At 39.5% G+C, this 27,078-nt stretch overlaps 1 protein-coding gene across 2 annotated transcripts; it reads left to right on the forward strand.

The window, feature by feature from the left end:
* The first annotated feature begins 9 nt into the window (after nt 1-9).
* FASTKD2 (FAST kinase domains 2) lies at nt 10-27,078 on the forward strand. 2 transcript variants are annotated; one of them, XM_081939360.1, is made up of 12 exons: nt 10-128; nt 1,112-1,832; nt 4,251-4,354; nt 7,660-7,768; nt 12,040-12,163; nt 12,950-13,089; nt 14,396-14,568; nt 18,740-18,903; nt 23,131-23,346; nt 24,730-24,817; nt 25,403-25,517; nt 26,630-27,078. In XM_081939360.1, the coding sequence occupies exons 2-12, from the start codon at nt 1,158-1,160 to the stop codon at nt 26,714-26,716; spliced, it is 1,995 nt and encodes a 664-aa protein (XP_081795486.1). In that variant the 5' UTR covers nt 10-128; nt 1,112-1,157; the 3' UTR covers nt 26,717-27,078. The 2 variants fall into 2 exon arrangements, with proteins under 2 accessions (XP_081795486.1, XP_081795487.1); XM_081939361.1 differs by lacking the exon at nt 10-128 and adding an exon at nt 137-364.

Raw genomic sequence — 27,078 nt, forward strand, 5'->3', positions numbered from 1 at the left:
CGTGAGCCTCGGCGACTGATTTATTTTGTCCGCTTCAGGGAACTGTACCTCGAGCAAGTAATCCTCGCGTCGCGTGTGAATTTGCGTCACTCGGCTTCTTGGTTTGAGCGTCTCGCGCGGCGAGGCAAGTAAGTGGAATGGAGAGTTGGACGGTCTGGCAGGGTGGAGATCAAACAACAAGGAGCAAGCGGGAAACAAAGAGCAAGGAGGAACAAGGGATTTGGGAACAAGGAGGGCGGCGGCGTGGCCAAGGCGCCTTTGTCCTTTGCCCTGCCCTTAGTGCAAATTCTCAGCCCTGGAAAAGCTGCGTGGCTTTGACAGTGATTTCGATCTATTTGAAACAGACAAGATTGCTGAGAATTCAGTAAGGAGAGATTGACGTATATTCCTCGATCTTTACAGCCTTATCTTCTGGCTATGAACTCTGAAGCTTCGTCTTGTAGACAATTTTGTTTTGCCTTTCTTCCTCCATTATTGGTTTAATGCCTTGGGAAGCTTCCAGTTTTCGGAGAAACGAACACGTTTACTTGCTGCTGTAATTCTTGTGTGGGCCTGTAAATGTACAAAATTGGAGGAGTGAATTAAAACGTGATTTAAAAAAAAAACTAATAACCTTTATTTTAAAATTAACTTATATGAGATCTAGTAGATTAAAAAAAACAATTTAACCAAGCAAGAAAATCTCTTCATTTTCTTTATGTCTACAGAAGTTTATTCAAGAAATTTCCCAACTGAGACAAAACTGAACACTAGACTCCAAACTAAATTTAATATTTTAGATCGCTTTCAGAATTTGCAATCATATTTACTTAGATGAAAGTGCAAATTCTGAAAGCCAACCTAAGTACTCTACTGACTTTAAATGTCACAGTTTTGTCGCATTTGGGAAATTTTGGCCCAAGTTGGCTTAGACTTGCAGTACTCATCCCTCTCATTATTATTTTAGATTTAGTTAAGTTTACACTTCATTTGGAAAACTGATGACTGTACTAATTGTAGCAAAAAAACAACAACCCACCTTAAACTGATTGCAGTTGATTTCATGTACTGTACTGGTTAATTAATTCACTTAACTTTATGTTAACAGCTTTGTTCTGATTTTCTTCTTTAGGTTCAAATAGCTTTTTCCAAGCAAGATATTGTAAAGAAACTGCAAGATGAATAGCAAACTGGAGTATTTTATAAGGTCAATAAGAAGGCTACAGGCATATCACAATGCAGGGAGATCTTTTCCTAGAAAAGAAATCAAAACAACTGCATTTGGGATTAGTGGTTATAAAAATTCTGCACAAAATATTCAATGTCCATTGTATGTTCCTTCTTGCTGGTTTCATTCTTCAATTTCAACTAGTTCTCAAAATACTTTTGTTTATGTTGGGAGCAGTGATGCAAATGAGCAGAAAATAACTAATGATCTTGACCGTGATCAGAATTTCAAACCCATTCAGTTGAACTCCTCAGAGGAAGTTAGAAGTACCATTGAAGAAAGGGATGAATTTGACATTTCCCAGAAATTTTTCAGTGACCTTCAAAAATGTGTATCTCTTTGTGATGTACTAGACGTTGCGGCAAGAAGTCAAGGCTCTCCAAAGTATCTCAGTAATTCTTTTTCAACTATGTGGATGCTTAAAAAAAAAACACTTAAGAGTCAGAAATATGATGAGACAAAGATGATGCTTGAACACCCTCAGTTTCGACAGCTCTGTCAGCATGTGATGGATGAAGCAAAGTACATGGATAGCAATGATTTGGCACACACTCTACTTTCTGTGGTAAAACTAGGAGTTCCACAAAATACCTTGTTAGTTCAGACATTACTGAGGACTTGCCAGGTAAGCAAAACAAAAAACAAAATGTAAAACCCCAATCTAGACAAAATTTAAGGATACTTTAAAATAAGGAACAGTTTTTAAAAAGTTAAATTTATTATTTAGTATGTTTCTAGAATTCATATATAATCTTTTGTCTTAAAAAAATAACCTGACATTTCAGTTTCATTATCTATGCATTGAAAACGTTACTATTGATTTACGGTTTAGTCTGTACTCCTTTATCTGAAAATGGAACTGAATTTAGGACTTATTTCCATACTGATATGCATCACTGGCCAGATGCATCACGTAATCAGAATTAGATCAAGTTTGTACCCAGGAATCTTCCAGAAACTATCAGGCCTGGAATGTAGACTAGAGAGGGTATTTTTTTAAAGAATAAGGTCCCAGAAAAAGGTTGAATTTTAGGGCAGCCCTAGTATGTGTGTGGCAAGAAGGTACAAAAGGGTTGAAGGGAGTTTCTTTTGTTTTGGTGTCTTTGTGGCAGCTAATAGACAACAAAAATGGCAGAACCTTTTTACTTGGACTCTAGAAATCATTCATTGCAGGTACCCAAGAGAAGTTTTTACTGATTTGGTTAGCTGAGATATGTAAGCATGGATGATAATTTAGCATGTTTGAACTATCATGTAGCACATGAATGGGCAATTTGTTAACTGAAGATAATTGAGGATAACATGCCTTCTTTATCCCAGTTTCAAAATGAGCTGTATTCAGGAGATTTGTTTACACTGGAAAGAACTCATTGTCCTACTCCTTGTTTGTCTCTGGCCTTACCTACTAGTTTCAGCCTGCCTACAATGCAGTTCAAAACAGATTATCACCGAGGGAATAGGGACCTTAACAAAATTTGGCTTATCCTATTACATTAAGCACTGGGTTAAATTTCCTGGACTGGCTATATATTTCATCTGCATCTGATTCACAAGGGAATGGTTGCTACTTTATAACTATTATGACTAATACTAAGACTATTATTTGACTTATTTTCCAGAAACAACATATTTAGGCAAATGTTTACATGTTCTAATTTTTGGGATAAAGAGAAAAGAAAAAAAAGCTAATTGGGCAATCTCAGTTTTAAAGTCCTCTCATTGACATTAATAGGGTTCAAATGAACTATTCAAAGTCATTTAAATTGATCTATAGTGTGATTATAATTCCACCCCCCCCCTCTTAGGTTCTCAATAATTTAGGTATTGCTTTAAGTCATCCCTGTTATTTGTAATGAGTAATGGTTTCATTTGGGTTGAAAGAGTCAGAGAAAACGGGAACAGAGATCCAGAAATGTCCCTCTTATCACTGTCTTCAGTAGCACAGCTGGAATGGTTAGCAGCAATGAGCAGCATAGTTGGAATTTCCAGTTTTATTATCTCCATTGACATTATCCCTTTCCCTGTATGGCGTTTCTGCAGAGCAGCCCGAATGCTGATTGCACTCCCAGCTCTCTGGTTTATAGTTAGAAAAGAAATGGAAACGCCTTTGCGCTACGAGCATACTGCATGGAACCCTATATTGAGCAAGGCTGTGCAATGAAACACGTGTCCTTTTTTAACCTTAGAGAAACTGAGAGAATCAGAATTTTCACTGTAGAATTAATAAAGCACTTATAAATGTGGTACTGTACTTTGTGGCTCTTTGCCCATAACCTCGTCCCGCTTGTCCTTGCCCATCTTACTTGTGCTACCAGAGAGGGCCTACTTCAGATGCCACTGGTCGAAGAATTCCAACTTCCAGGATCCAGAAGAGCCTTCCGTGCTGCAGTGCCTGCCCTTTGGTACATTTTACCCTCTAAGATATCCTCCCACCCGCCTATTATTCCGCAAAGAGCCTTAAGACCTGGCGCTGCCAGTTGGCCTGGGACCCAAACGGAAAAGTTCCATGTTGGAGGTGGCTGCTGGATTGATGGCAGAATTCACCTCCCCCCTTGCTCTCTGTCCATCTTTTTGTTGTCATATTGATGTCTCGTGTTCTGTTTCACTTTCTTCAATTTTCTTTCTTTTTATTATTTTAAACTGCCTAGAGAAGCCCCATGGCAAGATAGGCAGCAAATGCATTTAATAAATAAATAAATAGCAGTAGGAATTTGCTTTGTTAATTTTTCCTCTCTCTGGCCTATAATTTTATCTTTGTTGGGGTTTTAAATTTTTAAATTTTAAATTATTTACTTAGCAGTACAGTTCTGTAAATCTTTTTATCCTCTTATTTATTTATCTATCTACTTAATAATTTTAATTGTCTAAATTTTATAGTTATTCATGATGTATTTCTGATATGGACTGTACACCGCCCCGAGTCCCTTTCGGGAGAGGGGGCGGTCTATAAGCGCTAAAAATTAAAAAGAATTAATTAATTAATTATTAATTAAATTATCTTTCCATGAAAATCTTCTAAAATGACTTTTGAATTTTTCAATAGGAACGTGTCAATGAATTTAATACTCGATGTGTCTCAATTATTGCAAATACTTTGAAAGTCATGGAAAAATGCAAGAATGTGGAAGCTCTTCAACTTGGACTACAGTAAGAAAAAACTTTTAAGTTTGTACATTGGTACTCATCAGTTATTGGGCACACTTGTGGGATATGTTTCTTCCTAGTTAAATAGTTGTATCTTATTCCAGTGTATATCTGAACCCAAACATCTTGACCTTAGTCTTAATTCCAGTTCAAATTACAGGTTTCTTTAGTAAACTAAAGATTAAGACTAATTATAATTTAGCATTTAGAAGCAAGCCACATTGAGCTCATGGAGAATTACTGACAAATATACATAAGATCAATTTTTATTTTCTTGGACTAAATTCAGATTCAGAATAAGATATAAATGAAATATTTAAAAGGATACTTTTCTGTTTATCTTAGGTTAACTTCTGATGTAGTTCCTGGGAAACTTTAGTGTCCATATCTAGGCTGTCCACTTATATTTGTTTCTGGATATTTGATTATCCCACTTTAATTTTTTTCAACAATAAAGGCATCTTACAGTAATAGTATTAGAGAACATAGCTATATTTGTCTGTCTATCAATCATTTAGTGCGTACAACTAAAATCAGATTTTAAAATTAATAATTACAAATTTGGTGGGAAAGCTGTATTTTTAGTTTTCCTAAGTATTGGCTGAGTGGAGGCCAAATACATCTCCTTAAGGTGCCCACTCTAGAGCCTGCGGCCCATGTAAAATAAGGCCTTCCTGTCCTACTAGATAATCAAATTCTTTTAAAACGTGATCTGAAGAGATTTTTGTCTACTGGTCAAATAAGGCATGTTCATAGTGGGATGTAAAGTTCCCACTATAGACAGGCACTAACTAAAGTGTTAAGGACTTTGAAGGTCAGTACCAAATAACTTGAATTACATCAGAAAACCAACTGTTAGCCAGTGCAGTTTTTCAGTATGGATCTTGTCGATTATACGATCCGTGCAACAGGTAGCATCCTGGCCCTCCATTTTGCATCAGTTGCAGATTCTGGCATTTTTCGAGGGTAACCCCATGTGCACCAGATTGTAGTATAAGTAGTCTTTAATTTTTGACCACAATTGGGACTGGAATTGTTGAGCAAAATGGTCGTTAAGCAAGATGTCCATGTGATCATTTCGCTCAAGAACTGTAAACTGCACTCCCAATTATGGTTCTTAAGTGATCACAAGACTCATTAAGTGGACAGAGTCTCAGGTAAGGGCATGATGCCTCAGGGGGTTGGGGATGGGACCCTGAGAGACTCTATGTAGGAGCTGAAAATCGTCTCTGGCAAAATCCAAGCAGAATTTTCAGCTCCTGAGTGGAGAGGCAATCACACACAGCCTGCACTGGGCCTCTCCAACCTCCCTTGAAGCACCTTGCACTTCTTTCCTTACCACCGTACCTTTCCACTCAGGAGTTGAAAATCATGTGACACAGAAGGCAGCTTCCCTGGTCCCTCATGATGACATTTTTAATGGAGTGCATCACTGGCTGGACTTACTGGAACAAGGAAAAAGATGGATACTAGAACTGAGTTAAGGTTTGCTGTTGGAGAGTGCTCCTTGATCTCCAGTTGTCACAAGAGTTTAGAAGTGCCAGCTGTAGTGAGAAGTACATTTGCAATGGTTACAGCCAGTACATCAAACATAACCCTCCTGAGCCAGCTGGACTTAGCAACTGTTACTTGTGCCATGGTTATAACCTATGTAATTACAGATAGTCCTCAAATTACCTTCTGTTTAACAGTATCTTATAATGTATTTCTTTCCTTCTGGATCTTAACAAGGGAGGCAGAAAATCACCTTGCCCAGGAATGAAATATGTGAGACCAAAGCAATATAAGGTTGTCTCAGAATAATTATTGAAGACTCAGCATATATTTCAGGACATATTAATGATCTGGTTTTGAGTGTAAGATATATTAGTAGTAAATTCATAGTTGATGAGGTTTAGCTGTGCCTCAATTCTCTTCTTAGGATGAAGGATCAATCAACATGGTCTGCCCTTGGCAGCTAATAGAGTAAGACATTTCTAAATGCTTATAGAGGGCTTTTTTCTACAGTGGTTGGTAGTGTTCTTGATACCCTAGTTTTAGTTTAGAAGATTAAAATGAGAAGGGCTGTTGATAGTATCTGGAATGCCAATATCAGTTGTGAGGATCCTGGAAAATGTATTGATTTACCAAGCAGCTATAGGTGATGTAGCTAACTAATATATGGTTAGAATGTAGGCCGTGTAAATCTTTCCATGAGTTTAACCAAGTGTAGGTCAAAATGCACACTCCTACCTAATACCATCCAGCTCATGCTTTCAGATCAGCTTCAAGGGCTTTCTTGTGGATCCAACACTGGATTTTGTTTATAGTACATTGGCAAGCAGCAAATCCTTCTCAATGACAAAGGATCATCCTGATGTCTTCATACAATAATTAGAGAGCTGCTGTTCATCCAGACCTTTAAAATACTTAATATTTTTAAAAGAATAAACCTTGTTTTAATTTTGGAATTCTTTTTTTCCCCACATTCTTGATTTTACTATAAAGTACTATTGGCTCCTCTGAAAGGAAGATTAGGATATAAATAGTTTTTTTGTCCCATGCCTTTCTTTTTTGCTCATGTAGAGCTTAATGTAAAAGTTTCAGGTTTCAAAATACCTTACCATAACTTCTGACTTGGGAAGAATTAAGGAAGCAGGAGAAGGTGGCAAAATCGTTCTGGTGATTTAAGTTAGATTTGAAACAGTTTTTGGGTTTTCCTTGAAATTTCAGAGGCTCAATTTAAAAAAAAGATCAGGAATTTAAAATATATAAACCGTATATACAATTTTGTGAAAATGTACTTACTGCTGTTCAGATTTCTTAAACTTGTATCTCTGCAAGTAAATATCAGAAATTCATGTGGGACAAAGTACCATCAGACTGAAAACTAATGCCATAGTTGATATTTATTTAGTGACAATATTTTTAAAAACAAAAACAACAATATTTTCCCCAAACTCTAGGCAGACATATTAATTCTATAGAACTTTCATGGAATGAAAAATGAAATCATGCTTGTCTAAACCAGGCATGTGACACAAAAGTAATTGAACGAAATTTATGATGCTGTCAACTTATCCACATATGACAAACAGACAGGTTTAGGAGATGCTGCGGAAATTTCCAATCCACAATTGTGTATAGTAAACCTAGAAAATTAGCTGTATTTTAAATCTTTCTAATGCTTAGAATGTATTTTGTTTCAATTGGAAGATGTATAGTGTCAGTCATTATGTGTGTGTGTAGGCCGCATGTGTACAATGATACCCGCTCCATTAGTTTATGTCCATTACAGATTCTTTTTCTGAGGTTTTTTTTCTTAATAGGTTACTTTTACAAGACCAAGTGCACAAAATATCAAATGTGTTTGTATTGCAAACCATAATGCGCAGTATCGGGAAGGATGTACCACTGCCACTTAAGAGAAATTTGGAGGTAAAACACCGATACTGTTTTCAATTATTGCATTAAGTTTGTATGAATATACTTGCAGGAATCATTGCTATTATCATCACAGAAGAAAAAATCATTTATTTTAAGAGCTATGGATGTCAAGAGTCATGAAATATAGTGAAGAGCCTAACTACGTATCTTTAATTATTTCTGCCTTTCCAGAAAAATCAGGTATGCAAGAGGTATTCCAGGTCTCCGGATACTACTCTATCAAGAAGTCTGTCTTTGTCATAGCACCTGTTCTCTAGAACAGCATTCCCCCCCCCCCCCCAATATGTAGTAGCTCCCACATGGATAATTTTCCAGAAGCCTTTCAACATTTAGCTATTCTCACAGGCCTTAAAATAGGGTGTTTGTTGAAACCTCCAGCTTTCTTGTTTTACTCAATATTTATGATTTTTCTTTTGGGTGACCATGATCTGTTTATTTCTTGTTTTTTTATGTAAGCTGCACAGACTGGGTTTGGACTAGGTTGGACTCCTACATGTATGAGTAAATAAATATTATATATTAATCCTTACAGTTGTGGTAGAACAGAAGTGATTTCATTATTTCCGTGTTCCTTTTTTTACAAGAACGTTGATAGAAGAAACATATTTTCATTTAGTTTATTTATCATATTTTTTGGAGTATAAGACACATGTTTTTCCCCCTAAAGACAGTGAAAATTTGGGTACGTCTTATACCCCAAATGTAGCCTGCCTGCCCACCCACTGGCCCCCACTCTTTGGCCTCTGCCTCCCAGCAATTTACCTCTTGCAGCAAATGGAGAAAATGGGGCTTGTGGAGGTGGCAATAGGCTATGGCAGCGATGGTGAACCTTTTTTGGCTCGCGTGCCATAAGTGGGGGGAGCGCGGGGGGGGTCGTGTGCGGGCGTGCTGCACCCATAATGCAACGCGCCCCCCAGTGCGCATGTGCGCACAACGCGCCCATTTTTGCATGCTTTTTCGCCCTCCCCAGGCTCCAGAGGCTTTATAGGAGCCTGGGGAGGGCGAAAAGAGCCTCCCCCGACCCTCCGGAGGCTTCAGGGACTGTCCAGAGGCTTCCCTGAAGCCTTCGGAGCGCTTAAAACCACGCTCCGAGCAAACCGGGAGTGACTTCCGGGTTGCTCGGATGGTCGTTTTAAGAGCTCTGAAGGCTTCAGGGAAGCCTCGGGACGGTCCCTGAACAGGCACGAGACATGCGTCTCGATCGCCCGTGCTCGGATCGCCTCCGCCGCGCGGCGCCTCGCCAGCGTGGCGCGCAGCCGCCTCCATCCCTTGCGCCGCTCCGCCCAGCCTCTGCGCGCTTGCCCGGCCTTCACATCGCCGCCGCCGCCGCCAATCGCCCGCCCGGCAGAGTTTATGTAACCTTGGCTGGGTCTGAGCGAGGGAGCCCAGCGCTGCTGCGAGAGGCGCTCCTGCAACTGGGCGCCCTCGCCTGCCAGCCCAGGCCCCTTGGACACCGGTGCCCGCCAGGCAGTTGGGGGGGTGAAGGGGGGGCGCGGCTATGCAGTCAACACAGGCAGTAGTTTTCGGCCACTCTGAGCCCAGCAAGGGAAGGACGCGGGGAGTCGGCAGAAGTTGGGGACCGAGGGAGAAAGGCGGCAGGGGGAGGCCCAGCATCCAGCGGTTACATAACCGGCTTCGGCGCTTCTCCGCTCCGGACCTCCCCGCCCGAGCCCCCCTCCGCATGACGGGTCTCCCCATCTCCCCAGCGGCACCTGCCCCGCCGCCACCCCCTCCCCACTGCCGGTTGCTGAAAGGCGGGGAGCTCATGGAGGCAACGCCCGGGAAGCAGCCCCCCTGTCCTACGGCATCGCAGCCTCCCCACCCCCGGGCGACGGAGCCCCAGAGCTTCAGGCTCCCGGCCTCCCGGAGGAAGGGTGGCAAAGGGGGCTTCTTGGCCAGCGCAGCCCAAGCGGGCAAAGAAGAAGGGAAGCCCGGGGACGCAGCCACCCCCTCCCCATTTAGCGGAGCCAGCGGGCGGCCCCCGTCCGGGAGGCAGGACAGCCCCACGGGCCCCTCCCGCAGCTCCTGCCTTTCCCCACGGGGCCCTGGACCCCCGTGACCCCCGCCTCCAAGGCCCGGGAGATGCGCTGGCGGGGCAGGCGGAAAGTTTGTCCCGTCCCCGGCAAAGTTGCCTCCCCCGCCCCCCGAGACCCGGCCCGACCTTGCATGCCGGGGAGGCGGCCGGAGCCCACGCGTGGAAGAGCAGCGTAAGGTGTGGAGGCGCTCCCGAGCGCCTGTCCTCCTCCCCCCCAGTCGCCTCTCGCCCAGGCGGCTGCCAGCCAGGAAAAGTTTGCCGGGCGTCGCGTGGTGCCTCCCGCCCTGCCTGCCTCCCACGCCCCGCCCCCCCACGCTTACCTCCTCCACCTCCGCCGCCGCCTCTGGAGCAGCTGTGCCTGCTGCGGTTGGGAGGCGGCGGCGCATCGCCTTTCCGCGCTTGCTCCGCGCTGGCCGGGGAATCTCCTTCTGCCTCTCCGGGGCCGCCGCCTCTGCAGCCGCCGCCGCCGCCCGCTTCCTTCGGAACGCTTAAAATGACGCTCCGAGCAACCCAGAAGTCACTTCCGGTTTGCTCGGAGGGTGGTTTTAAGCGTTCCGAAGGCTTCAGGGACGGTACCTGAAGCCTCCGGGGGGCGGGGGAGGCTCTTTTCGCCCTCCCCAGGCTCCTAGAAAGCCTCTGGAGCCTGGGGAAGGCGAAAAATAGCTTTTGGAAAGGTGAACTCAGCTGGCCAGCGCGCGCATGCGCACTGGCCAGCTGACAGGGCAGAGCCTCGCGTGCCCTGACAAATGGCTCCGCGTGCCACTTGTGGCACGCGTGCCATAGGTTCGCCATCACGGGGCTATGTCAATCCCTGCAGCCTGAAAGAGCTGATCATCAGGAGGCCTGTGCTTAAACCGAAATTGAAAGTGAAACTTGCTGTATGCTGCAAGGAGGCAAATTGCTGGGAGGTCGAGCCAGATTTTTTCCCCTTCTAATCAGGCTAAACTGAAACAGGGTGTTTGCTGCAAGGAGATAAGTCAATAACTATAAATGCCTACAGAATGTTCAAATTATTAGACTTTTTTTTAAAGACTGCTTTATTATTGTTCTAGACAACTTAACAAAATGAAGAAGCTTTTTAAAATAAATGCTTGATCTGAAGAGGCCCAGTGTTATTGTATCTTCTTTTAAATAGCAGAGAATAATGTATCCACCCAGAGAGCCACATCAATTTTAACAGTATCCCCACAAGTATAGTCTAAAATGTAACACCACAAACAGTGTATACCTTCTATATGTTTGCTGTAAGGAGGCAAATTGCTGGGAGGCAGAGGCAGATTGTTTTCTCCTTGTTTTCCTCCCCAAAAGCTACGTGTGTCTTATACTTTGGAACATCTTACATTGTGAAAAATACGGCATATGGCTGTCCATCTAATCACAGCAGTTCCAGATGGCTAACCATATATAAAAACATAATACAAATAAATATCAAAATAACAGCATAAGTAAGTTTAAAGACAACCAGACTAAAACTACATAATTATGAAATCACCATAACTATATAGCAAGTGAGAAATCAGAAATAGGCAATCAGGTGTAAATGGTGTTTTAAACAACATAAAAGAAGTTATTGATTACCTATTTTTCGGAGTATAACACGCACCTGAGTATAAGACGCACCAAGGTTTTGAAGAGCAAATTTTTTAAAAAAAGTTTTTGCACTCTGCAAACAGCCAGTTTTTCGCAAAAATGGGCCCGTTTTTTTTTTCTTCAAAAAAAGGGCATGAATAGCCTTTAGGAGGCTTGTAGAGTGCTCCTTGGAGGTGGGGGGAGCAAAAAACGACCCTTTTTTGCAAAAACAGGTCCATTTTTTGTCAAACAAAGGGCACGCATAGCCTTTAGGAGGCTTATAGACTGCTCCTGGGAGCTTGGGGGGGGGCAAAATTGAGCAAAAAATGGCCCAATTCTGCTCTTCCCAGCCCCCAGGAGCATTCTGAAAGCCTCCTAAAAGCTATGCACGGCCATTTTGGTGAAGGGGCCGGGGTTTCAGGAGGCAAAAAATGCTGTATTCAGTGTATAAGACGCACCCAGATTTTCAGCCTCTTGAGGGAAAATGATGTGTCTTATATTCAGAAAAATACGGTACTTTTTCAAAACTTGAAATCTTCAAAGCAAAAGTAGGAGAAAGACATTTGTTAACTCTCTGTGATAACAAACAACAATTTTATAATCCTTCTCTTGTAAGCCAATGATACCTCCAGCTAATTTGAAATTTATTTCAATTTAGAACCAGATGTTGAATCTGATGAGTCACTTTACAGTTCCAAATGCTTTTCAAATGTTCAGGGTGTTGAGTGAAATGGACTATCTCTCTGTTCCAATCCTGAATGCTTGTAGTAAGACGGTAATAGGTAAGTCAGGACAAATGTATAAGATGGCTAATGTTCAAATCAGTTTATTTAATTATGATGTTCTTGAATCCAATTTCTTTTAATTTGCCATAAGAGTTTACAGCTAGGTATTTGCTTATGAAGAGAAGAACAAGAAAATAGGGAATATATGTAGGTTATGGTTGAAGTGTTAAGTACTTGGGGTTCTTTGAGCTTGATTGTTTTTCAGCAGATGTTTGCAGCGTCCTGTGGTCAAGTGCCTGCAATTTGTAACATTTTTGTGTGTGCCAGGAACAGGCATTTATTTCTGGTTTCTGGCAAAAAAGATCCCTTGCAGACAATGGGTTCACTTAACAACTAGCACAATTATGACCATAATTTTGGGCTGAATTATGGTTGAATACCACTTATATCTGGAAATTTCAGCCTTGGCTTATAGTTTATAAAACTAGACTTGTGCATTTATAGTGAAAATGATAAATAAATATTTAAGAGAATTGGCTCCAAAAGATCATTCTTAGGCTATTTTAAAGCAGCAGAAGCGTTTTGATTTTATTTAACAATATGTAGTGGACATAGAAGGGTCAAAAAATTGGATGGCATGTTAATAAATTATTCAAAAGAGAAAACCTTCATTTGACCAAATCTTGTTCCTTGAATGGTTCTTTAGTCTTGCCAATTTTGCTGCATTTTCTGCTTCAGGATTTATCATGTCATTTCTTTTTATTAACTCAAAGTACAAATGTTTTTTTACAAATGTTATCAACCAAGTGAATTTCCAATGTTACTTTTCTTTGTATGCGTTAGAAAACATTGAAGGAACTCAGTTTTTGAACCTGCTGAATGTTTTGAAAACTGGCAAACAATTAAGATACCAAAATAGTATACTTTATTCTACATTAGCTGATTATGCCGCATCAGTCTTCTATACATGGAACAGAAATGAGGTAATTATATAGGATGTCACTATTCATATTACTGACATTCTCAGTAGTAAATGAATGGTAGCATCAGATGTTAATATTGTTTTTAATTTTATTTTAGATTCATGATATTATTAGGATAATCCCTGTAACTGCATAGGAATGGGGAGAGGTGTTGCAATATGGACAATATAGTTAATCTGTTTTTCTCTATACTTTCACAGATTATGATGGACTATGAATAATGTGAATAAAATGTTTTTGTTTTATATACTTGATAAATGATACTAATCTATAAGAAGTTTAGAAATGTAGAGATTGGTTTGTTTGAAGAAGTTATCAGGAATGTGAAAATAGGTAGGAAAGATGTAAATAAAAATTTAAGTATAATAGGATTTCTTAACAGGATGACTGGATTTAAATATGTTCAGTGCAATATGATATTTTTGTGGTCTAGTTATTTGAGACAGATTTAATTCTTCCATGTGTTTAAAGATACAGTGATACTTCGCCATCCAATCTAAAAAGGTTTCCAATGCAGGTCATATTATATCATATAGCTCATATTATAAAATATAGTGGCAATGTAATAATAAGTCCATGCAAAATTTTACCCCTCCACTAGTGATAAAACCAGAAAAATATAATCATATAGAAATAGATACATCAGTCTCCAAATACATGGTTTGTTGAATATTTATTAAGTGCTTAGAAGAAGAGAAATTTAGACTGTTTAATTTATTACTCCCCAAAACAATCCTCTCCCAAGTTACAACTGAGCTTCCTGTGAGGCTGGAAGTCAGTTGAAAAGGGTGGAGGGGAAGAGACACTGGATTGATACTGTATGTTCTAAACAGCAAATTGTAGACACTATTCTGTCACATTCTCTAGGGGGATTTTTCCCAGCCATTTTGCTTTAAGTTGGAATTCAATTTAAAGTAAACTAACAATTATAGGTAATAATGGTTACTCTGATGCTTATCATAATTTCCTTCTATATTATGAAAAATTACAATTTGGAAAAGCTTTTAGAAGTTAACAGTTGGGCTTTAGATAATGTAACCAGGCTATAAAACTTTGGCTTAACTTATTGTAGCAAATTACTTTCAAATTATTTCACAAAGGGCAGAGGGGCAGAAAATTGCCCAAGAAGCTTAGAATAAAAGGGATTGTGGAACAGAGATGCAGGAAAGCAAAAAGGAATTTGCTTCTCTTTTCAGTTGTATATTCTCAGGCCCAACAACATTTTAGACTATTTTTTTAAAAAAATTCTCTTAATAAAGATGTCTCAATATATGTGTGTTACTTTAACTTCTCCTTTTGATTTCAGGTAATTCTGTTACTTTCAGCTTTTGAAAATCTTAGTGTTCATCCAGTCGAACTGATGGATAAATTTCTTGAGGAAGTGATGCTTCATCCAGAATCCTTGAACTTGAAAGATGTGATAACTATTCTGCAAGTCTACTCTAATCTCAATCACTTCTCTAGCGGCCAAAATCAAGAGTAAGTTATTCTTTAGTAAATACTCATTTCAGAAATAATTTCTGAAACATTTCTGGTCATTTGTGAATAATCTCAAATTTGCCACCAATTTAATACATAGAATTATTTAATAGTGTGAGTATTATAATATGGGTTCTCAAGTTTTGGATTATTACAATCCAGTAAAGGATGTATATGATGACATATTACCATCACCACCCCGTTTTAATTTTAATTTTCCTTTTGTTTGATTTTAACAAATATTTGAAAGGGGAACCAAGTCAAAAGAATAAAAAAGAAAAGAAAACACAGAAGAGAAGAGGAAAATAGAAAACAGATTTACAGGCCATATAAAATTGAATAATTTTCATAATAACATTAGATCTGTGATGCATATAAATATGACCTCCATTCATTCATTCATTCCCTTCCTCCTTCCCTTCCTTCCTTGAGATTTACAAGGTGCCTTAATATGTTACAACTCTGGGTAGCTTACAAAATACAGCAAGAAATCTGATGGAATATATGATTAAAAGAGAGACCAAGAAAAGTCAAAGTTACTTAACTGACCAAAACATCTCTTAGGGGTCCACTTCAAACCAGGGCCAGGGTGTTATAACCAAATCAAATCCATATTTAGTAACTAATAGAGGCAGTATATATACAGGTAATAAGAATGGTGGATCGAATAAACAATAGGAGTTTCTATCTAATAAGGAAAGTCTGTCATTATAACAAATCAGGCAAAATTTAATACTATAAAAAGCCTTAAACCCCACTTTTTGGACTTAGTCCTAGTAGTGGAAACAATATTTTTAATGTGAAGGGGGAGCTGGCTTGGTCTGCATAATTCCTGAATCTGGGTTTCCCTTTCAAGGTAGCCTTCAGAGTAGCCTCTCATTCATCGAGATCAACAGCAAAGACTGAAAGGGCTCTTTCCTTGCTGGGCTGCTCTAAGTACCCAAGTACTGTTATTAACTGCTCTTGCTTCCAGGGCATTGTCAGACTAAAGGCTGGAGCAAATTTCTCCTGCACTGCCCGTGAGGGAACATATGCACCTGTTGTTCAGGGATAGTTTTATAGGCATCCTTTTTATAAGTCAGCGAATGTTAACGTTTCCTGTTTGAATGTGCCTTGCCTTCTTCCTCCTCCCAGTAGGAAGTAGGAACCAAGCAACATTCAGGATGCACATCTCTGCACAATGTGCAATTGGGATTCAGGAGGTGTTTGTGTTGGCCCATCTGCAGCCCTTTGCAACTTCCGCTTATCCATCAAACCCTTTGCAGTGTAGGAATACAGTGATGGCTACAGGTAGCTGCGGGCAACTATAAATCAGTCTTAAGTGGCTTTTGCCCCCCCCCCCACCTCTCTCTCACAGAGTCTCCATAAGCCTGGCTTTATTTTATTTTGCCTTGTGCTTGAGTAGCCTGTAAATCCCTTACCCTCTATAGATATTCGGAGTTTGACTTGGTTGCCATCGAGGATTTGGACAGATTGCGTGGACGACTGCGACCTACCACATGTTTATTGGACCCGTGCCCCTCCTGGCTTGTACTGGCATCCTGGGAGGTTACACGTGACTGGCTCCTGGGCCTAGTGAACGCTTCGTTGGGTGCGGGGTCTCTCCCGGCCGCCTTGAAAGAGGCGGTGGTGAGACCCTTACTCAAGAAGCCTTCCCTGGACCCTACAGAGCTGGCCAATTATCGTCCTGTCTCCAACCTTCCCTTTTTGGCGAAGGTTGTAGAGAGTGTGGTAGCTTATCAGTTTCCACGACATCTGGAGGAAAATGATTATCTAGACCCGCGCCAGTCCGGCTTCCGCCCCGGACACAGCACGGAGACGGCCTTGGTCGCGTTGGTGGATGATCTCTGGAGGGCCAGAGATAGGGGTTGTTCCTCTATCCTGGTCCTATTAGACCTCTCGGCGGCTTTTGATACCATCGACCATGGTATCCTGTTGCACCGACTGGAGGGGTTGGGGGTTCGGGGCACCGTTTTGCGGTGGTTCAACTCCTACCTTTCCGGCCGGATGCAACGTGTGTTGGCAGGGGAGCAGAGGTCGACCCTAAGCCCCCTCATCTGTGGGGTGCCACAGGGGTCGGTCCTCTTGCCGCTCCTGTTCAACACATATATGAAGCCGTTGGGTGAGATCATTCGTGGTTTTGGGGTGGGATATCATCTGTACGCTGATGATACTCAGCTGTACATTTCCACCCCGAACCACCCCAACGAGGCCGTCGAAGTGATGTCCCGGTGCTTGGAAGCCGTACGGATCTGGATGGATGACAACCGACTCAAGCTCAACCCCTCCAAGACGGAGTGGCTGTGGGTTCCGGCCCCCCGGTTCAACCAGTTACTTCCATCTCTGGCCATTGGGGGCGTACAACTGGCCCCTGTGGAGCGGGCGCGCAATTTGGGCGTCCTCCTGGATGCCCGGCTGTCCATGGATGACCATGTGACAGCCGTGGCAAGGGGGGCGTTCCACCAGGTTCGCCTGGTGCGCCAATTGCGCCCCCTATTGGACCGGGATGCCTTACGCACAGTCACTCATGCGCTGGTGACGTCTCGCCTCGACTACTGCAATGCTCTCTACATGGGGCTTCCCTTGAGATGCACTCGGAGACTCCAGTTGGTCCAGAATGCGGCCGCGCGGGTGATTAAGGGGAGTACGAGGTACTCCCATGTGACACCTCTCCTGCGCGAGCTGCACTGGCTTCCTGTGGTCTATCGGGTGCGTTTCAAGGTTTTGATAACGATCTTCAAAGCGCTCCATGGCTCAGGACCTAGTTACTTGCGGGATCGTATCTTGGCCCATACATCCCTGCGACCAATTCGCTTGCACAGAGAGGGACTTCTCCAGGTGCCGTCCACCAGACAGTGTCGGGGGGCGGCGCCTAGGAGCAGAGCCTTCTCTGTGACGGGCCCAGCCCTGTGGAACGACCTCCCCCCTGATATCAGGACCACCTCTGACCTCCGCTCCTTCCGTGTAAAGCTCAAGACCCACCTCTTCCAAATAGCTGGCCTGGCTCAACCATAGTTTTATCATATCGCTCCTGACGGGTTTTTTTTTTAATTGTGTATTTTGTATCGTAATTGAAGGGAATTTTTAAATTGAATTTTAATTCTATTTTATTCATTGTTTACCTCCTCCATGCATATGTATATGTTTATGTACTGTTTATATTTGTATATTTTATGTGTTTTTAATTGTACGCCGCCCCGAGTCCTTCTGGAGAGGGTGCGGCTAATCAAATAAAATTTGATTTGAATTTGATATTCTTTCTGCAGTATAAGAGTTGGGTCAAGTAATCTATGTCCTGAAGGCATCATCATTCCTTCTTTTACAATTAAATGTGTCTTTTTTAAAAAAAATCGCCATCACTCAGGCTTCATTCCCTTTGCTCGAATATGCCAGATTGGTTGGTTTACATTCACCCACACATTTGTATCAGTGCATCAATGTGATAAATGTCCTATACAAATCATGGGCAATGCTCAGTGGTGGGATCCTGCCGGTTTAACAACCAGTTTGGTGATCACGTGCTGTGCGCGCCCATGCCTGATACACACTCTGCGCACATGCACAGTTTTAACAAAACGTACCTTCACTTACTTCTGGGGAGTAACACAGCTGAGGCACAGCAATCCGCTCTGCCGTGCGAGTCAGCTGAGAGGATATAGGTAAGTAAAGCACAGGGAAGGGTGGACAGGCCCACCTGAGTGTCGGAGAAAATCGGTTCGCTCCCCAGCTGATCGTTGGAGCTACCGGTTCATCTGAACCGGTCCAAACCAGCTGAATCCCACCCTTGGCAATGCTGATGCTATTATAGTTTGCTTAATGACTGACTACCAGGATAAAAATAGATCATACTCAAATGCATTCCCTTTGAAAATTAATATTAAAAATTGAGATATAATGATTATTTAAAAACTACAGTACATATTCTTAATTTCAAAGGTAATTACAAAGACATTATAATTTGTTCTAGAAGAGATGCTAATACTAAACAAATCTGAACATGATGGAAGAGCTGTGTGAAGGGAGTTTCTATTGCAAAATAGCGATATATAGACATTTTCTTAATTTATCTCATGAATGTTCAGCTGTGAGTTGATATACAAGCCCCAAGTATTTGTAGATTTATTTAGCCTATTAGGAATTTATGTATTTGTTTTCCTCCATTTTTTTAAAGGTTTCTTGACTCTCTGAATAGTATATTGAATAAACATCTACATGAGATTGATAATATGGATTTACTAAAAGTTGTATATTCATTCTGTCTTGTTGGATATCTTCCCCAACTTGCTCTTAATCAATTGCTTCAAGAGGAAATTCTCAATGATCTAGTAAAATCAGGTTAGAGATTATTTTATTTTTATTTTCTTTCTTGCAGACAAATTAACATATGTAAAATAAATTTGTTATGTAATAAAAGGTAAACAAAATAGCCACTTTCAGTTGTATACCATTACTATACTTCTTTCAAAATGATCAAGTTTAACATTGCATTGTTCATTAGTATCCTAAAATCTGTATTATGGTGATGTCTTTATTGGAACTTCTTAAAGCCTACAAAAGCGGTTCATTGGGTTAAGTAATGAACCTAGCAAGGAAGGAACAGGCATTGAGGAACAGGGCAGAAGTGCACCCTAGTGGGAGAAACCTGAAGTCATTGGCAGGTTTCCCTGGGAGAAGAGAAGACTGAGATAAATGGATGTCCTTCACCCCAAACCCAAGACAAACAGGGTCAGAGAGTGGCAGCTGTTAGACTCCAGGAGTCGTTGAGGAAGCCTTAGACTGGAAGGGGCTGATCAGAAGACACAGAATCATGTAATGTCAATGAAGAGAGATGCCGATGAGGCCCAAAACTCCATGTAGAAGAGCTTTAAGCACACACAAAATAATTATGTCAATTCCCTTCTTATCCTTCTCTCAGTGAAAAACTTGAGGGAGAAGGATGAGAAAGAGGGTGCAAGATAATTAAGCAAATGTCTCTGGGGAAACAGATAGAAAAAGTAAGAGACTGGGAAATGTGGACCCTCTGCTGTAAATAGTTGTGGTGTTTTTCCATAATTGCTATAAAAGTACCTGTACAAAATAAAAGATCTCTCCCCCCAAAAAGCCACCTTTATTTTTCTGAAGGAGTCATCCTGCTTAAAGATAGACTGATCCTGCTGTATACATTTTTTAAAAAAGTCACACCATGACAGAGAAGCAGGATGATGAGAGGAAAAAGACAGAGATTTTAGGGCAACATGAAAAGACATTAACTGCTGACTGTTTCCTCTTGTTCCATGACTCTTGAAAAAATATAATTCAACCGTTTGTTAAGACATAATTGCTAAGCAAGAAATTTTATGTATCCCTTCTATACATTTTGAACCTAGGGAAAGAAATATTCTGCTAGCTGGAAGAAATATCCCCGGACTCTTGCTTAGTCTAAAGAGGTTGGTTGCTCAGCTGACAGTCTGATTAATTATGATTCAGTCTGAAATTGAACCAAAAGAAGCATCAAATTTTGAGCTACTCATTTTAATTCAATCTGTAAGCTTTGTAGCCAAGTATACACTTAAAGTTGAAACACTTGGACACACTGGATCCTAGGCAAGAGGAAATTAAAGAGCTTGAATAAATGATGTTTGAATCTCATGAGAACAGAGTCCAAGCTCTTGAAAACAAGGAAGAACATCTCAAGCGGAGATAATTCAGATTCAAAGCCAAAGCAGGGAAAATAGTTTTGAATCTTCCTTCAAGTACAAGATCTACTAATGTCCCTTATGAGGAAGGGATTTTTTATTTTCCTTTTTTAAAAGGTTACCCATAACAGGTAGTTCGGCATTATCAAATCTGATGGCAACTTTCCTGACTAATACATTTTATTAAATTTCATGAGCTGCAGCGCACTTATCTGACATATAAAGTGGCCAGGCTGATGTATGTAGAATTTCAATTGGGGAGAGGTCTGGTGGACAAAATAGGTTGTTTGTGAAATTAAGTTTACATGAGACAGATTACCAATATGTTATCAGTTAATAGTTATAATGTGTTAAAATCCCACTGTGTTTGTTGAGATGTTCCGGGATTTCTGAAACTTTGATGTATGTGAATTCTGGTCAACAGTGCTGCTAAAGACCTACTTTTTCGAAACAGTCTTGAGGTAGATGTCCTGGCATGAAAGTTTGTAACATCCTGCATAATGTGGTGTTTGTGTATTTATTGTATACTTTTACGGAAACAACAACTTGTTCTGTAGATAGGCATAGGCTGAGGTTGATGGTGAGAGTAGTCCCTGCAGTTTTCTTGGCAAGGGTACCTTTCATTCATTCATTTATTCAATTTATAAACCGCCCCCTCTCCCCGAGGGGACTCGGGGCGGTGTACAGACAGGAATAAAATGCACTATAAACAACAAAAGTACAAAATCACAGAAAAACAAATTAAACAAAAAGTCTGTACAATGATCATGAAATTAGCTAATAATTAAAACCAATTAAAATACCCCAAAATTTAAAATACCGGCCAGGAGGGTCGGGGATTAAGTTATGATTATGATTGTGATTGGGCCAGGCCAGCTAATTGGAACAGGTGGGTCTTGAGTTTCTTACGGAAGGAGCGGAGATCAGCAATGATTCTAATATCGGGGGGGAGGTCGTTCCAGAGGGTTGGGCCCGTCACAGAGAAGGCCCTACTCCTGGGCACCGCCCGCCATCAGTACCTGCTTTCCAGGACTGAGAGGAAGTGATTTGCCCAGGTTTACCTAGTTGGCTTTGTCCCTAAGGCAGAGCTAGAACTCATGGTCTCCCATTTTCTAGCCTGATATCTTAACTGCCACAACCACTACACCAAAGTGTCTCTCTTTGTTTAGCATGGAAAAATAATAGTAGAAGGCTGCAAACACCCATAAATGTAAAAATGAATATAATTTCATGATTAGTATATATTCATTACTATATAGAGATAGTCTTTGACTTAAGACCACAGTGGAGCCCAAAATTTCTGTTGCTAAGTAAAACATTTGTTAAGTGAATTTTGCCCCATTTTATGACCTTGCCACAGTTCTTAAGTGAGTCACTGCAGTTGATATGTTAGTAACTTGATTGTTAAGTGAATCTGGTTTCCCCATTGACTTTGTTTGTCAGAAGGTCATAAAAGTTGATCACATGACCTTGGGACACTGCAGTGGTCATAAATATGAACCAATTGCCAAACATCTGAATTTTCATCTCATGATTATGGGGATGCTGCAAAGATCGTAACTGTGAAAAGTGGCCATAAGTCACTTTTTCCAGTGCCATTGTAACTTTGAACAGTCACTAAATGAATTGTTGTATATTAAGGATTACCTGTACTACTATATAAGAGGGGTATGTTAATTTCAAGAATATACTTTAAACAAATGAATAAGTAGATGTTAACATTTTATTAAGCAGTCAGGTTCCAATATGCGTTCTCTTGCTCCCTCAACAGCAACTCCCATATGATGTAGGGAGTTTAATTTCAGCTTTTCAACTATGCCATTGGCCAAGCACATTTACTTCTGTTATGTTTTGTTCTAATTTTGTTAATTAAATTAGATAATCCCCATACTCCCAGGTTAAACCAACTTTTCAGTTGTAGAATTTTACAAATTTGGAATGAGGAGCTGCAGATCTTAATCTTCCAAGTTGGTGTCTTCAGCTTTAAAAAAAATATTTTCCTCAGTTTTTAAGGTGAGAATAATTCACAAACATTTTGGGGGAGGACTTTTATTGGACTCATCCAGGACTGTTTCTAAAAGGCTAGTTATATATTTTTCTATCCTAGTGATGTCATAAATGTGATGATATAGTGTCAAATATTTTGGCCATTAGCTGGAAATCCTCCAATGGACAAGAAAATTTTGTCAAGGGGGATTGTGTTTAAATATATTAATATACTGCTAAGTTACATCCCCCAAATTTGAATTGATCAATTTATGAAGAATTTTGGATATATTATGCTTTGATCGTTTTGAAAAAGATTGTTATGTTCTTGGAAAGACACTGGCACCCCAGATTATAAAGAGCTACATGGTAAGCCTTTGATTTGGGTCTTTATCAACACAGTGAAAGGAACAAAGTATATGAGTCTCTGTCAAACTTCTAACTTAAAATTTGAGAAGCTTTAAATACAGGAAACAAATGATATATTTATTTCATTAGTTTGCCCACTTTTTTCCTTTTCATCCTTTCCCTCTCCTTTTTGTACAGCATTTTTATACTTTGTTTTCTTTTGGTGTACTAAAGCAATAAAAATAAAGTTAGAACAGATGAAGGGAAAAAGGCTCCTGCTGAAGGTACTTATCAGGATATATTCATTTTATTTCTATGGTGCAATATGGGGAAAATTGCAGACATTAAATTAAATTTGACTACGAGCTAATACAGATTGAAGATGCAGTTTGGAGCTTTCCTAAAGGCTTACAAAATAGAACAGATCTCCAGTAATTTATTCGTATATTTGAAAACCTATGTTTTTCTTCCTTAGGCAAAATACATGTGTCTTTATTCAAGCAGATAAAGAGTTCATTGGCTAACAGTTTTCCTTTTAATTTCTTTTATATAGAAAAAAGTCTAATTATGTTGCCTGCAATAAATGTTTGTCTACAACTTGATGGAGATTCTTCCACAACATCAACAATTTTATCAGAGAAATTGTCATCATTACCAGAGAAAATGCTTGATTTTAGTTATCCTAAAATACAGGAAGCCCTGCTTACACTTTTGGAAAATGAAAATTTGTTTCAAACAAAAGTACAATTGACTCAAGGTTACTGCTTAGGTATGAAACATCACAATGTTATTATTGTTCAGTGGAGCATTTGCTTTGAAGCTTGCACAGATGCTTACCTATTGCTACTCAAAGCATTTACTGATTTTTATACATATAAAACCCTGCTGTGACTAAATCCAGATTATTTGCCTACTGCCCTCTACCTATGAGTACTGTGATCATACGTACTTTATTATTAAGGACAATTCTTTATTTCAGAAAGTTGTCCTTTAAATTTATTTATTTTTCAAAAGCTACTTTTGTCCTTTTTGGTCATTTAGCTTTTACCACACAAATGGTACCACTTAATGCACAGCCTTTCACACATGAAAAATATGAAAATTGAATTGTCTTTTTAAAAATAAATTTACATTTATTTATTTTAAAATAAATATATGTTTTTTAGATATTTTTATTAGAATTTGTGCTTTTGTAGAGTTTTTCTTGGTTTTGCTCTTGATTTTTCCGTTGTAAAACAATGTTATAAACACAAAATATTAAAAAAATATCCAAGTGAATCTTTCAGATTTGCCCCTTTTTCAGGTTTGTCCTTTCTTTTTTGCAAGAAAATGTGTTCACTATAGAGATAACCAGCCATATAAATCCCTAAAAATAAAATACATATAAACAGAAATGGCTAAAGTACAGGTTACTTGCCTACTGCCCTGTGTCTATGAGGGGATCGTTTGGCTATCTCCTCTTTTTCATCTTTCACTCCATTTAAATGCACTTTTTATTTGGCAAAGCAACTAAACGCTTGTAAGAGAACATTGGGATTAAGTGATTCACTTTCAGTCATTATTTGTGTGATGCTAGCTTTGAGCCGCTGTTGTTTATAGTACTATTATTGCCTTGACCTTCCCCCACTCTCACAAATACAAAGTATCAAGTAAGCCTAATGCTATAGAATATAATGAAGTAAAAACTTAGCACTTAATGAGGCAATCATGCTTACATGTAGATTTTAAAAGAAATCTAAAATTCCTTTTAAAAGAAAATTTGTTTACAGTTAAAAAAAAACGATTTAAAGTTTTCATGTTAATAAAAATACAATTTCATCACCTGTCCTTTCTCACTGATAGTATGTATTCTGTTTCCATGCTTACATAGCCTCTCTGCTTCAATGTGCGGAATAATTCACTGCTGTGTATGAAACTTTACTAGTTGAGAAACATTTTGTCCAAATTTAAGTTGTTTGTAATCAATTGTGATTTTTTCTCCCCTCCATAACCAGTGGTATTTCTCTTCATTGATGTCAGTAAAACAAATGTAACTTCAATAATTTGCATTTAGTATGTTATTCAAATACATTTTCCTTGTATTAATTTGAAAAATTGTGTGAGTGTATAGCGATTTCTTTATAGAAACATAATGTTTGTCCTTTTTTTTTAGATTTTGAAATTTCAATGGATGCAAACCGAAAAATAGCATTGACAAGCACAGAAGCAGGTCAGCTGAAAGGGGATCCCAACCTCAAACGGTACTTTTATCTGAGTGTATGCTTTTCTTAGTTTGTTGTGCAGTGGGCTGAATTTCCAGGCATAATTGTTTAGATGTCATGATCTGCAGAGAAAGACTTCATTTATTTCTCTGTGCAGACATCCGGATTTGAAGGGCAAAATGTACATGTGGGCACACTTAAAGAAACCATGTCATTTCCTGGGATTGAACAGGTGCCCTCTGTACCTGCTCTATGATCTCTGGAAAATAGAGGTACATATTATGTGTACACACAAGAATTCATTGGAATGATCGCTCTCTATCTTTTTAAACTGTCATTCTAAAGGCAATAGGTTTATAGCAGGGCTATAGGCATTAAGCTGAAGGTTGTATCAGCCTTTGAATGACCGCAGTGCAAAAGAGAGTGGTACTACACAGAAAGAGAGAGTTTAACTGAAACACATATATGCATAAATCGCCTAATGTACATATTCATGTAGAACAGGCTTTGGTTACAATTATCCAAGTGAAGAGCCTTTGGAATTTTCACTGTATTGATATTCCTGCAGATGGCTATAATTGATTATGTTGTCATTGTAGGCATTTCTCTTGTCCTTGTTTACAGGATAGCAGTGCTGTGCCCACCTGCAAGTACTTTCTCAAATCCCTCACAACACCCAAAAGGCAGGTTGGCAATGAAAATAAGACATTTAAATCGACTGGGATACCAAGTTATATTGGTAAGAAAACATATTTTGAAATTATTAAGGGAAAATAACATTAGAACTTGTCCTTCCTTTTAAAGAACAAAAGGGATACATCAGGAGCAACAAGTTCAAAGATTAAACCAGACAGCATGACTTCTGCAGTCTGCTAATCTATGTCACTATGCAGAAAATAATTAAATTTTTTGAGATCTTTGATTCAAAGTTTTTGTATAAATTTTAATCAAAAGGCTTAGTGCATATAAGTATCTTATTTTATATTAATTTGTATGTTAGCTCTTTTAGCTCAATATTGTCTATACATCTGCTACGGTGCTGCAAGTTGCTGCATGGGTCAATTTCTGGATCCATAGAGTGATCCTGGGATCTTTTTTTTTTTCTTCTTCATGCAGAGTATGTTCTATATCAGTGTTTCTCAAACTTGGTGACTTTAAGTCCTGTGGACTTCAAATCCCAGAATCCCCCAGCCAGCATAGCTGGCTGGGGGATTCTGGGAGTTGAAGTCCACAGGACTTAAAGTCACCAAGTTTGAGAAACACTGTTCTATATCATCAACCTAGAGCCCATTTTCAATACAAAGTATTGATATTACTTGGTAACATAAAAATATCACTTTGGAATATAGCTTGAAAGTGTTATTCCTTGAACTTCGTGTTAAAGCAGTTGCAATGAAAGCAGAGTCTTTTGGCAACTTAGAGATTAAACAATGTCAGTGTTCGTCTCTTGGAGTGAACATCTAGTACATATAGCGCGATGAATTTGGCAGGTACTTCTATTACTTCTGCTTTTAGTACTTGTGTGCAATCAGTAAACATCAAAGGAGAATCTAATATAGAATTTATGATAATTAAATTATAGGATACAGTGATCTTTCACAAAGCAATCACTATTCTTACACACCTTGGCAATAATTAATTAACACTTATACTGTTCCTTGATAAACTGGAACCCCTCTGTTAGGTTCTTTGGTTCAGGAATGACCCCTTTAAGGTTAGTGGTAGAATCTCCTCACAAGCTCCACTATTCCCCCCTCTTGTTTCGTTATGATTATTTTTGATGTAAGATTTGTACTAATTTATAGTTAATTCTTTTCTATTCTTTTTGTTGTTGTTGTTGTTATTGTCAAGGTTTCTTACAAAGAATTCCAAAAACTGGAGCAAGACGAAGCAGTTTTGTTTTTCAAAAGACAAATATTTTTGGCAGAAAACATTTAGCATCTGAATAAAGTACTCAAGGTGGCTGTATTTAAAGCATATTTCTGAAATGAGTTGCTGGGAACAAGTCCAGTTGAGTTCAGTGAAATTTGGGTTTTGACTATTAAATGGTAATTGTGCTATTTTTGTAGTTTAAGAAAAATATCTAAATAAGATTCCTTAATAATCCTGTCTCTCAAATTCACATCTCTTCTGAAATTGAAGAAGAGTATATGTATGTGGCTGCAAGTATATTTACCATACCCGGTGGATGCTGACTGTTGAGTAGGAATTTAAAAATCTATTGTTTTCATTCTCAGTAAGAACTTGATTGCATAATAATTTATTGGCTTGCATACGAATACAAGTATTTTGTTCCTCTA

This window comes from Natrix helvetica (assembly GCF_964273705.1).
Source record: "Natrix helvetica genome assembly, chromosome: 1".
NCBI lineage: Eukaryota > Metazoa > Chordata > Lepidosauria > Squamata > Natricidae > Natrix > Natrix helvetica.

Coding starts and splice junctions, on each gene's coding strand:
- FASTKD2 (XM_081939360.1), top strand. CDS start 1,158: ATGAATAGCAAACTGGAGTATTTTATAAGGTCAATAAGAAGGCTACAG. Junction 13,090..14,395: donor ATACATGGAACAGAAATGAG/GTAATTATATAG, acceptor TTTTGATTTCAG/GTAATTCTGTTACTTTCAGC. Junction 14,569..18,739: donor TCTAGCGGCCAAAATCAAGA/GTAAGTTATTCT, acceptor ATTTTTTTAAAG/GTTTCTTGACTCTCTGAATA.